This window comes from Hoplias malabaricus, chromosome 4 (assembly GCF_029633855.1).
Source record: "Hoplias malabaricus isolate fHopMal1 chromosome 4, fHopMal1.hap1, whole genome shotgun sequence".
Taxonomy (NCBI): domain Eukaryota; kingdom Metazoa; phylum Chordata; class Actinopteri; order Characiformes; family Erythrinidae; genus Hoplias; species Hoplias malabaricus.
Genome location: NC_089803.1, coordinates 13748469 through 13760687, shown reverse-complemented (window position 1 = coordinate 13760687; position 12219 = coordinate 13748469). Strand labels below are relative to the sequence as shown.

General features: G+C 45.8%; 1 protein-coding gene across 1 annotated transcript in view; it reads right to left on the bottom strand.

Moving 5' to 3' along the window:
* trappc9 (trafficking protein particle complex subunit 9) overlaps positions 1–12219 on the bottom strand; it is a 140961-nt gene that overhangs the window by 85745 nt on the left and 42997 nt on the right. The window contains exons 10-11 of the mRNA XM_066668751.1: positions 7640–7766; positions 6969–7114 (exon numbers count right to left, since the gene is read on the bottom strand). Coding sequence (XP_066524848.1) covers positions 6969–7114; positions 7640–7766 — 273 coding nt within the window. The remainder of the gene's footprint in view (positions 1–6968; positions 7115–7639; positions 7767–12219) is intronic.

Genomic DNA, 12219 nt, shown 5'->3' with positions numbered 1-12219 from the left:
AGAGATCTCACTTCAGGGCACAAAGTGATTTAAAAGAAAGGTCCCTTCCCCCCAAGTCCAGCCCCAGATGATCCGCCCACTTGATCATCTGAGGCATGCTGAATTCAGAGGGTTGTTTTTATTTTATTAATACGGGTAGTGATGTCATTAATCCATGCCAGGGAATACACACATTATTCTTATAAGATTGGTTGGTAGTGTGTAGTTACCGTCAAAATACTATAGCATGACTTCAGGTAAAAATGAGTATCCATCCATCCATCCATTATCTGTAACCCTTATTCAATTCACATTCGCGGTGCCAGTCCTTCACAGGGCAACACACACTCACACAGTCACTCACACACTCACACCTACGGACACTTTTTTGAGTCACCAATCCACCTACCAACGTGTGTTTTTGGACTGTGGGAGGAAACCGGAGCACCCGGAGGAAACCCAGACACAGGGAGAACACACCACACTCCTCACAGACAGTCACCCGGAGGAAACCCACGCAGACACGGGGAGAACACACCACACTCCTCACAGACAGTCACCCGGAGGAAACCCACGCAGACACGGGGAGAACACACCACACTCCTCACAGACAGTCACCCAGAGGAAACCCAGACACAGGGAGAACACACCACACTCCTCACAAACAGTCACCCAGAGGAAACCCAGACACAGGGAGAACACACCACACTCCTCACAGACAGTCACCTGGAGGAAACCCACGCAGACACGGGGAGAACACACCACATTCCTCACATACAGTCACCCGGAGGAAATCCACGCAGACACAGGGAGAACACACCACACTCCTCACAGACAGTCACCCGGAGGAAACCCACGCAGACACAGGGAGAACACACCACACTCCTCACAGACAGTCACCCGGAGGAAACCCACGCAGACACAGGGAGAACACACCACACTCCTCACAGACAGTCACCCGGAGGAAACCCACGCAGACAGAGGGAGAACACACCACACTCCTCACAGACAGTCACCCGGAGAAAACCCATGCAGACACAGGGAGAACACACCACACTCCTCACAGACAGTCACCCGGAGGAAACCTACACAGACACAGGGAGAACACACCACACTCCTCACAGACAGTCAGCCACAGACAACCTCCAGGTCCGTGGAGCTACCTGCTGCACCACCATGTCGCCCTAATAATGAGTATATTATATTAAAAATAAACATATTAATATCTATCAAGGAGGGTTTATTTTCTTCTTTATTGAAACTTGGCCCTCTCATAAGATTTGCTGACCTGTTGTTGACCCACTGTATACCACTTTGTTTCACACAGGCCTGCACCAGCTTAAAACTCTCCTGTGATTGGTTTAATTAGATCCAATGCCACCACTTTAAAACTTAACAAATAAACAACAGAAGTTCTTGGTCATCTCTGGAAATACTCCACACACACAGCTACTCAGATTATGAACACCCCCCCACACCCCAACTTAGAGACAAGTACAATCATTTACTGGATGCCAAAACAAACATTAACTGCTCCTCTCTCTCTCTCTGTTCTCTCTCTCTTTCTCTCTGTGTATGCTCATCTTGCTAAAACAAGCATTTCTCCTATTTTCATCAGACCTGGCCCGAACGGACGGCTGCAGGACTTGGCAGAGTCCTTAAAGGCAGTCTCTGAGCAATTATAGGAAAAGCCATCTCCCCTCAGAGAAAACACTTCTGTTCTACCGCTAACATCAATCCTGTTTATGAAACATGACAGAAGGAGAAAACAGAGGTAGCACCAGGAATATAAACGACAGGAAAGCATTTCTCTTCATCTACAGCACTGTGGAGAGAGAGAGAGAGAGAGAGAGAGAGAGAGAGAGAGAGAGAGAAACAGAAAGCTACAAAAACCATGTGTATAGGGGTGGGCGGCCAACTCTGATTCCTCATCAAAAAGAGCAAAGTGGGGGTGGAACAGAAGATGGAGCTGGAGGGAGGGAGGGAGGGAGGGAGAGAGAGAGAGAGAGAGAGAGATATAATGAAGGTAAAAAAAAAGCATAAAAATCATAAAAATAAAAAAACAGAGCGGGGAAAAAGAGAAAGAGATGGAGAGAGATGAGGGAGTGAGTGAAGCTGAGAGGTTAGTGCTATAAGGGCAAAGATGCCCCCTGTGGAGATAAAAAGAGAGTGAAATGTAGAGAGAGAGAGAGAGCAGTGCCAGTTCAGTCTCGCTGCAGCCAAGAAATGTCTCAGCATGACAATTAGTGAAGATGACATTAAGATTCTAAAAGAAGAAGAAGAAGCCAAGAGAAAGCTCTTAAAGCAACAGGAGGAGAAGACCCTGCTGAGACTGACCACGGCCCGCCGTCCTCATTACGTCCTCTCCTCTTGGACAAACAAAACCTCGCATCTCCAGTGGGTTTGCTTTTCAGCGCCCTCTCAACTGTCGTACAGCTCCTTCTAACTCTGAGGACACCTGCTCATCCGGAGTCTCTTCTCTGGTGGAGGTTATCAGCTCTGATTCTCCAGAGAACACAGTTCCACTGCTCCAGGCTTCGGTGAGCAGGGGATGAACCTGAGGGCTGTCTGAGTGCACAGAGGTCCAGAATGGTGCACCGTGTCCCTGAACTGCTCGAGCTCACTCCTCTGGCTCCGAGCACCGAGCCAAGTCCATGTGCCAACACGTACCCTCGATACAGCGGACCGGACAGGAGCCGGGTCCGGAGGACAGGGCCTGATGGAGGAATGGGTTTGTGAACAGTGGAGAGATGTTTCCAGCGTGTGTATATAATTCCTTTAATTCCAAACTAGGATTAAGATGACTGGTTACTCCCCATTTCAAAACAGAAAGGTCCACAGGCCGGTATGGACCCCTAGTTCTTTTACCCAGAACACCACGGAGGGCAAGGTAAAATACGGTACGTGTCTCGTCCAGCTCCAGTGTGTGATAACGCTTTATTTGAGGCTCTGGGCTCTTTTTTAGCTCACGCCGAAGGACCTACTATTCTTTGGCTCCGTGCTGGAGGGAACTGAACTATTTACTCATGGCTGGAAAAGGGCTACGAGAGGAAAGAAGACTCGCACAGAGGATGAGGAACCACCACTCAGAGGAACCAAGGCTCCAAAGCAGGACCCGTCAGACTGGAAAGACTAACGTGTTGAACCTGAAATGTGATTTCAGCAAACACAAACCTACCAACAGAGACCTGAGCAGTCGCATACTGAGGCTGGGCAGTGCAGGCTATACACCAGAGAGAGTGTGTGGTAGTGTCTGTGTGTGTGTGTGTGTGTGTGTGTGCTGAGCCACTGTGGAGGGATTACATCCTACAGAAATCTATCCCAGAGTGCCTGTGGTGCTCCACACTTCAGACTGATGTATGTATTGATTCCATTCACTGAATGTGGCTCAGTCTGTCTGGACACTGGAAGAGTTACACTCCTGAACACACACACACACACACACACACACTCTGGTAGAGAGAAGCACCAAAGTAGAAGAGTGTGTAAGTAAAACAGAGCAGGAGAGAGATGCAGATATTATATGTGTGTGTGTGTGTGTGTGTGTGTTTGTGGCGGGGGGTTGCTTTGATAAAGGTCTTCTCTACAGAGACATCTGGTGTGTATGAGTCAGCTCTGTTCTTTGGCAGCAAAGTGAAAGAGACAGAACGCATGCAACTCTCTCTCACACTCTCTCACACACACACACACACTACTTAAGGTCCATTACTGACACAGCTGTTCCACTGTCCACACACAGCTTGTTCTAAGATCTCCAAAGAGAACCACTGGCCAACAGAAGGGGACAGTAGCTGCTGTACAAAGCCCCTCAGCCCCAGGTGGGAGAACAGTGACATCACACCCTCACCACAGGTGAGCACGGTCAGCGCTTATCCAACTGACCAAAGATGCAGCGTCCGCACACATTTGTGTCAGTGAGATTTGTGTCCAGAGCCGGACTGAAGACCCTCGAGGACTGGACTGAGAGCTATAAAGGCAAACTCAGGGCTTTTATTTTGAAATTAGAGAATGCGAGTTTGATATATCTACAGGAACATTAGCAAACAAACACACTCTAACGCACCAGCACCACATCACACCTGCTCTGTGGGGGTCCTGACTGTTGAACACCAGGGTAAAATGGGGATGAAGTATGCAGAGCAACAGGTGGACTGCAGTCTGTAAGTGTGGAACTACACAGTGCTGCTGTGTGTTCAGTGAGTGTGGATACAAGGAGGTGTTCATAATGTTATGGCTGATGAGTTCATGTCCACAGTGTTTCTCCTGAGGTTCCTCTGCTCTTCTGGGCTTTACTCCTCTGTTAGAACATTTCTGGAAGGATTTGATGGCATACAGCCACATCTCCAGGTTTTGTTCTCCATTACGTAAAGTTACTGCAAACTGCCAAAAAATCAAAACCATTAATAAAATGCCGGGTGTCCCCAGCCCTTTGGGGGGAGGGAGTCCACCCCAGGACGGGAGCCCAAGCCAAGGCTGAATTAAACAAACCTCACCCTCCAGAGGAGCTAAATTAAGACTAGGATCACGATCAGAACCCGGCTCCGCTCTGGCAGCGAATCCAGATCCTGGTCTCGTCCTGGCTTTGGCAGCGGGAGCCGAGATGAGCAAGAAAAGCTGGCAGCTGACGGTCGGACAACTTTCTTTCTTTCAGGAGCCGGAGAAAGTTCACGCAGAACAGCCATCTGTCCTCGCTCACACACTGCCAACCACAGAGCTAAAAATACTCGGCCAAACAAACACCAGACTCCCTGCAAACGCAGACCACCAGAAGCCCACCGGAGACACGCACCGCAACACCACCAGGGGCACGCTTCAGATTCACTGCAGGGGCAGGCTCCACGGGGTGTGTTCACACTGCAGGGCCTTAAACCCGATTTACAAACAGTGTCTCGGGTGCGCCGTCTGATATTTCTCTTAATTCAGATTCTTTCTTTTTTTAATCAAATTTGTTTCTTTAATGAAATATTTCCTAAATTAGATTCATTTCTTAAATCTGATTCATTTGTTAAATTAGATGTTTCTTAATTTAGAGTTAGTGTCTTAAATCTGATTCATTCCTTAAATCCAATTTATTTTTAAAATTCAGATTAATTTCTTCAATCAAATCAGTTTTTTAATCTGATTAGTTTCTTAAATCTGATTAATTTATTAAATCAGATTCATTCATTAAATCTGATTCATTTCTTAAATTAGATGTTTCTTAATTCAGATCCATGTCTTAAATCTGATTAATTTCTCAAATCAGATTTGTTTCTTAATTTAGATCCGTGTCTTAAATCTGATTCATTCCTTAAATCTGATTCATTTGTTAAATCCAATTCATTATTAAAATTCAGATACATTTCTTAAATCAAATCAGTTTTTTAATCTGATTAGTTTCTTAAATCTGATTCATTTGTTAAATCAGATTCATTCATTAAATCCGATTCATTTCGTAAATTAGATGTTTCTTAATTCAGATCCATGCCTTAAATCTGATTAATTTCTCAAATCAGATTTGTTTCTTAATTTAGATCCGTGTCTTAAATCTGATTCATTCCTTAAATCTGATTCATTTGTTAAATCCAATTCATTATTAAAATTCAGATAAATTTCTTAAATCAAATCAGTTTTTTAATCTGATTTGTTTCTTAAATCTGATTCATTTGTTAAATCAGATTCATTCATTAAATCCGATTCATTTCGTAAATTAGATGTTTCTTAATTCAGATCCATGTCTTAAATCTGATTAATTTCTCAAATCAGATTTGTTTCTTAATTCAGATGTCTCTTAAATCTGATTCGTTCCTTAAATCTGATTAATTTGTTAAATCCAATTCATTTTTAAAATTCAGATTAATTTCTTTAATCAAATCAGTTTTTTAATCTGATTAGTTTCTTAAATCTGATTCATTCATTAAATCCGATTCATTTCTTAAATTAGATGCTTCTTAATTTAGATCTGTGTCTTAAACCTGATTAATTCCTTAAATCGGATTTTTTATGCGGGGTGTTCTGATCTGTGTGATGACGCTGGGGCTGAGGAGGCAAGAAGCTCCACTAATTAATGGCAAGTACCACCTCATGAAACCCGGTCTGACTGGTCCAACTAGTTAGTTAGTGAGTGAGAAATAGCTCCCCTAGTGGTGCAGTTCCTAAATGTACGTGAGTGAATGTTTGTATGTTAGTGAGTGAGTATGTATTTGAGGCAGTGAGTGTTTGTGAGTGAAGGAGTGAGTTTGTGAGCGAGTGAATGTGTATGAATGAGTGTGTATTTGAGGCAGAGTTCTGAGAGTAGATCCAATGTGAGCTGTGTGAAGTGTAACTTAAAGAATCAATATTAAACGAGGCCGTAAATGTTCTTTTCAGCACAGCTGTCCGATCTCTCCCACTCAGATAATCACTCCCAGATTCCAAATTCCTGGAAAACCGGATTCCCAATGCTCCAGTCTCAAAACTTACAGACTGTCCATATCCGGGAACGAAAGCCTGGCTCACACTACAGGATGATCGGGACAATTCTGAGGCCGGATTTAGTCCTCCCGACAATCATAAACAATTAGCTTTTCAGATCTTATCAGACGACCCCGTCGTGTGAGGAGTCTGCTCTCTCTCCATCTTCTCCCAGAGCTGTCGGCCCTGCCTTGTGAGGGAACAAGAGCGCAAGGTACTTACTGCTGTCTTTTATGGACACAGCCCGAGTGTCAAATCTAGGAATGCGGCTTTGATACTCCCGAGAGGTGTCTGTCGGTGTGTGTAATCAGAAAGTGTGTGGCGCTTCTTTCAGGGCGGATGGTGTAGTGTGGAGACTTGGAGGACTAACAATGATCAAACACCGACAAATCTGTGACAAATGCCTTTATGTGTGGGGTGTCTCACCTTTCCAACATGGGTTAGGATTTAGCTCCAGGTGCTAAAACTCCAACTCTTACCTAGTTAAAGACGCACTTAGAGCCCGTGTTGAATGTACTGATTTTGTGATGTCACAAACTGAGGCTGTGGGAACTCACCAATCTTCTTGCTGCGTTCGTCCCCCCGGCTGTGCAGACTGATGGGAGAGTAGATGAAGGGACTCGCGGTGGTCACTCCCTGACCAGGGAGACCCTTCACTTTATGAGGACGAAGAGTCACCGGCAGATTCAGCAGAGTCACCGACCTAGAGAGAGAGAGAGAGAGAGAGAGAGAGTGAAAGGGAGAGGACAGAGAGAGAGAGAGAGAGAGAGAGAACACTGGGGTGATGTTGGGGTAGAGTGGGACTGATGTGGTGGTGTGGACTACTCTGTACTCTAGTCTCCACTGTGTGAGTAAAGCCTGGTATAGAGGCTCGGTTCTCTCTGTGGGGGTCTTCCACTGAACAGGGCCCAGGCTTAACATCACAGACCTGGAGAGAACTGACAACACACATTTCATTCTAAGCCCCGCCCCCACTCTCCACAGTCCACACACACACTTGATTAGGATGGAATGTGTGTGTATAAGGTACGCTCACACCTCCCCTGATCTAGAACTGTTCCGTCCTACAGAACCCCAGCCCTGCAGGTTCTCCTGTCACACACTAGAGCTTCAGTTTATTTCTTGGTGTTTATGTCTATAGCTTCCCACTTTCTGTGTCAGGTTCTAGAGCAGTTCTGTGTTCTAAACATGACCGCAGCTTGACTGGTTCTGTAGGTTCTCCACCCACCTGACAATGGGGAGTTTAGTGAAGGGAACAGGGGGCAGTTTGAGGCCGTCCGGGAGGGTGATGATGTTCATTCCTCCTGGACACTTGGACGTGTAGTTCTCCAGACTCTGGGTCACCTCCTTCTTTTCTGTGGAGAGAAAAACATAAAAGTGCCTTAGATCACGAGAGGACACCCAGTAGCCGGCGTGAGTGATTGAGTGTGTGAGTGAGTGATTGAGTGTGTGAGTGAGTGAGTATGTACGTGAGTGACTGAGTACGTGAGTGACTGAGTGAGTGTGTGAGTGAGTGAGCAATTGTGCGAGTGAGTGAGAGTGTGTGAGTGAGCAATTGTGTGAGTGAATGAGTGTGTGAGTGAGTGTGTGAGTGAATGCGTGTGATTGAGTGAATGCGTGTGATTGAGTGTGTGAGTGAGAGTGAGTGAGTATGTACTTGAGTGACTGAGTGAGCAATTGTGCGAGTGTGTGAGTGAATGTGTATGTGATTGATTGTGAGTGAGTATGTACGTGAGTGACTGAGTACATCAGTGAGTGTGTGAGTGAGTGAGTGAGTAATTGTGCGAGTGAGTGTGTGAGGGAGTGAGTAATTGTGCGAGTGAGTGAGAGTGTGTGAGTGAGCAATTGTGTGAGTGAATGAGTGTGAGTGAGTGTGTGAGTGAATGCGTGTGATTGAGTGAATGCATGTGATTGTGTGAGTGAGAGTGAGTATGTACGTGAGTGACTGAGTGAGCAATTGTGTGAGTGTGTGAGTGAATGTGTATGTGATTGATTGTGAGTGAGTATGTACGTGAGTGACTGAGTACATGAGTGAGTGAGTGAGTGTGTGTGAGTGAGTGAGTGAGTAATTGTGCGAGTGAGTATGTACGTGAGTGACTGAGTACGTGAGTGAGTGAGTGAGTAAATGTGCGAGTGAGTGAGTGAGTAAATGTGCGAGTGTGTGAGTGAGTGAGTGAGTAATTGTGCGAGTGAGTGTGTGAGTGAATGTGTATGATTGAGTGTGTGAGTGAGTATGTACGTGAGTGACTGAGTGAGCAATTGTGCGAGTGAGTGTGTGAGTGAATGTGTATGTGATTGAGTGTGAGTGAGTATGTACGTGAGTGACTGAGTACGTGAGTGAGTGAGTGAGTGAGTAATTGTGCGAGTGAGTGTGTGAGGAAGTGAGTAATTGTGCGAGTGAGTGAGTGAGTGTGTGAGTGAATGTGTATGTGATTGAGTGAGTGAGTATGTACGTGAGTGAGTAAATGTGCGAGTGTGTGAGTGAGTGAGTGAGTAATTGTGCGAGTGAGTGAGTGAGTGTGCGAGTGAATGTGTATGTGATTGAGTGTGTGTGAGTATGTACGTGAGTGACTGAGTACGTGAGTGAGTGAGTGAGTAAATGTGCGAGTGTGTGAGTGAGTGAGTGAGTAATTGTGCGAGTGAGTGAGTGAGTGTGTGAGTGAATGTGTATGTGATTGAGTGAGTGAATGTGTATGTGATTGAGTGAGTGAGTAAATGTGCGAGTGTGTGAGTGAGTGAGTGAGTAATTGTGCGAGTGAGTGAGTGTGTGAGTGAATGTGTATGTGATTGAGTGTGAGTGAGTATGTACGTGAGTGACTGAGTATGTGAGTGAGTGAGTGAGTGAGTAAATGTGCGAGTGTGTGAGTGAGTGAGTAATTGTGCGAGTGAGTGAGTGAGTGTGTGAGTGAATGTGTATGTGATTGAGTGTGAGTGAGTATGTACGTGAGTGACTGAGTACGTGAGTGAGTGAGTGAGTAAATGTGCGAGTGTGTGAGTGAGTGAGTGAGTGAGTGAGTGAGTGAGTGAGTAATTGTGCGAGTGAGTGAGTGAGTGAGTGAGTGAATGTGTATGTGATTGAGTGTGAGTGAGTATGTACGTGAGTGACTGAGTACATGAGTGAGTGAGTGAGTAAATGTGCGAGTGAGTGTGTGAGTGAATGTGTATGTGATTGAGTGTGAGTGAGTATGTACGTGAGTGACTGAGTACATGAGTGAGTGTGTGTGAGTGAGTACGTGAGTGAGTGAGTATGTGAGTGAGTGAGTGAGTATGTGAGTGAGTGAGTGAGTCCGTGAGTGAGTACGTGAGTGAAACTGTTCCCCCTCTCTCTCTCTCTCTCTCTCTCTCTCAAAGTGGGGCTGCAGAGTGGATCGGCGTTTTGAATCTCCTCCAAATGTTTGTAGAGGACTAAACCCTCTCCAAACGCCACTAACAGGATTACAGCTCATTTCCGAACAAACAGGAGCGCTTCAGCGCGGTCTCCCAGCGGCCAGGAGAACTCTACAGCTCCACCGTCTCAGACAGCCGGTGAAATACCTCCTCAATCAACACCGCTCACTCCTCCACGTCTCACCGAGGCACCGAGGCACAGAGGCAGCGTCTGCACCGACACGGCGTCCAGAGTCCATTCCATAGGTGATTGAGTGAGTGAGAAGAAAGAGAGAGGTACTGAAGCTGTGTGTGTGTGTGGGTTTATGAGTGTAAACTTTCCCTGTGGAAGAGGAGCATGTTTTATGATGATACTCCACCAGAGTTTGCAGAGGTAAGTGTGTAAATGGGAGCCCGAAAGCTCTGGTTCTCAGCTAACGGCTCTTTCCTGACCTCTCTATTGGTCAGCAGGCGAACGGCAGAAGCTCCTCTGATGGCTGCTATCGTTAAAGAGGGTCTCCGCGCGCCCACTTCTCCGACAGAGATGAAAACATAGACACCCATTACACAGAGCAGGAAGTGATGGATGTATATAACGATATTACAGCACACTCACACTGAGAATGGGCCTCGGATCACTGTACAGACACCAATCAGCCATAACATTACCACCACCTCTCACCTCTCTCTACACACACTGGCCACTTTATCAGCTCCACTGACCACGCAGGAGCACGGTGTAGTTCTACACTTACACACTGTAGTGCATGTGTTGCTCTGCATACAGAGAGTGGACACTGAGGGGTTTAAACTCCAGCAGCACTGCTGTGTCTGATCCACTCTACACCAGCACAACACACACTAACATCAGTGCATGGTTTTGGTGGTCCATGGGGAGGTGTGTGTGTGGGGGGGGTATCTAACTGGTCTGTACCCACACACAAGGGTAAGTTCTGCTCAACTGGGTCAAACAAGGACGGGAGGAGAAGTAACAGTACCTTCCCAAAACAGATCTAAAATCAGCAGCTTCAAAACCTACTCAAGCACTGAGTCAGAGTGCTGCTGTCAGTGGGACTCTCCAGAACGTCCAGCATCTATCATTAGCGCCGGAGCTGCTCTCTTTCTGGATCATCCTGGTCAAAAATAAGTATTCCACCCTTCTCCACAGTGGAACACGGTTCTGGGTCTTTAATGAAACTCGCTTTAGTCAAAACACCACAAGGCTCAAACCTCACCGCAGCGTTCTCCCCCTGGGCTGTTCAGAGCGGCTGTTTCTTTAAATGATAATGAGCCACTCACTGTTCACGGGGACCGCGAGCGCACAGCAGTGAGAAGTTCTCGCTCAGTTCCCTTTCTTCGTTTTCACTGCTTTTACTCTGTGCTCTTATTTCTCTGAGTGTTGTGTCTGTTTAGATGTGTTTAACCTCATATTTGCGCTCTCGCATAAACATGGGTCCAGCGCTGTGATTGGACAAACTCAGAGGAGGGGGCGGGGCCATTGTAAAATCTCAGAGCTCGTTGTCAGAAGCAAAACGGCTTGTTCAAACTTGTACTAACAGGTGGTTTAAAATTAATCACATAGTCTGTCTGTATGTGTGTGTGTGTGTGTGTTTGTTTGTCTGTGTGTGTGTGTGTGTGTATACTTGTGTGTGTGTTTGTTTGTTTGTCTCTGTGTGTGTGTGTGTTTGTGTGTGTGTGTGTTTGTTTGTTTGTGTGTGTGTGTTTGTGTGTGTGTTTGTTTGTTTGTGTGTGTGTGTTTGTGTGCATGTTTGTTTGTTTGTGTGTGTGTGTGTTTGTTTGTCTCTGTGTGTGTGTGTGTGTGTGTTTGTTTGTCTCTGTGTGTGTGTGTGTGTTTGTTTGTTTGTGTGTGTGTTTGTTTGTTTGTGTGTGTGTTTGTGTGCATGTTTGTTTGTGTGTGTGTTTGTGTGCATGTTTGTTTGTGTGTGTGTGTGTGTTTGTTTGTTTGTGTGTGTGTGTTTGTGTGTGTGTTTGTTTGTTTGTGTGTGTGTGTTTGTGTGCATGTTTGTTTGTTTGTGTGTGTGTGTGTTTGTTTGTCTCTGTGTGTGTGTGTGTGTGTGTTTGTTTGTCTCTGTGTGTGTGTGTGTTTGTTTGTTTGTGTGTGTGTTTGTTTGTTTGTGTGTGTGTTTGTGTGCATGTTTGTTTGTGTGTGTGTTTGTGTGCATGTTTGTTTGTGTGTGTGTGTGTGTGTTTGTGTGTGTGTGTTTGCGTGTTTGTTTGTTTGTGTGTGTGTGTTTGTGTGCATGTTTGTGTGTGTGTGTGTGTGTTTGTGTGCATGTTTGTTTGTTTGTGTGTGTTTGCGTGTTTGTTTGTTTGTGTGTGTGTGTGAGTTTGTGTGCATGTTTGTGTGTGTGTTTGTGTGCGTGTTTGTGTGCATGTTTGTTTGTGTGTGTGTGTTTGTGTGCATGTTTGTGTGTGTGTTTG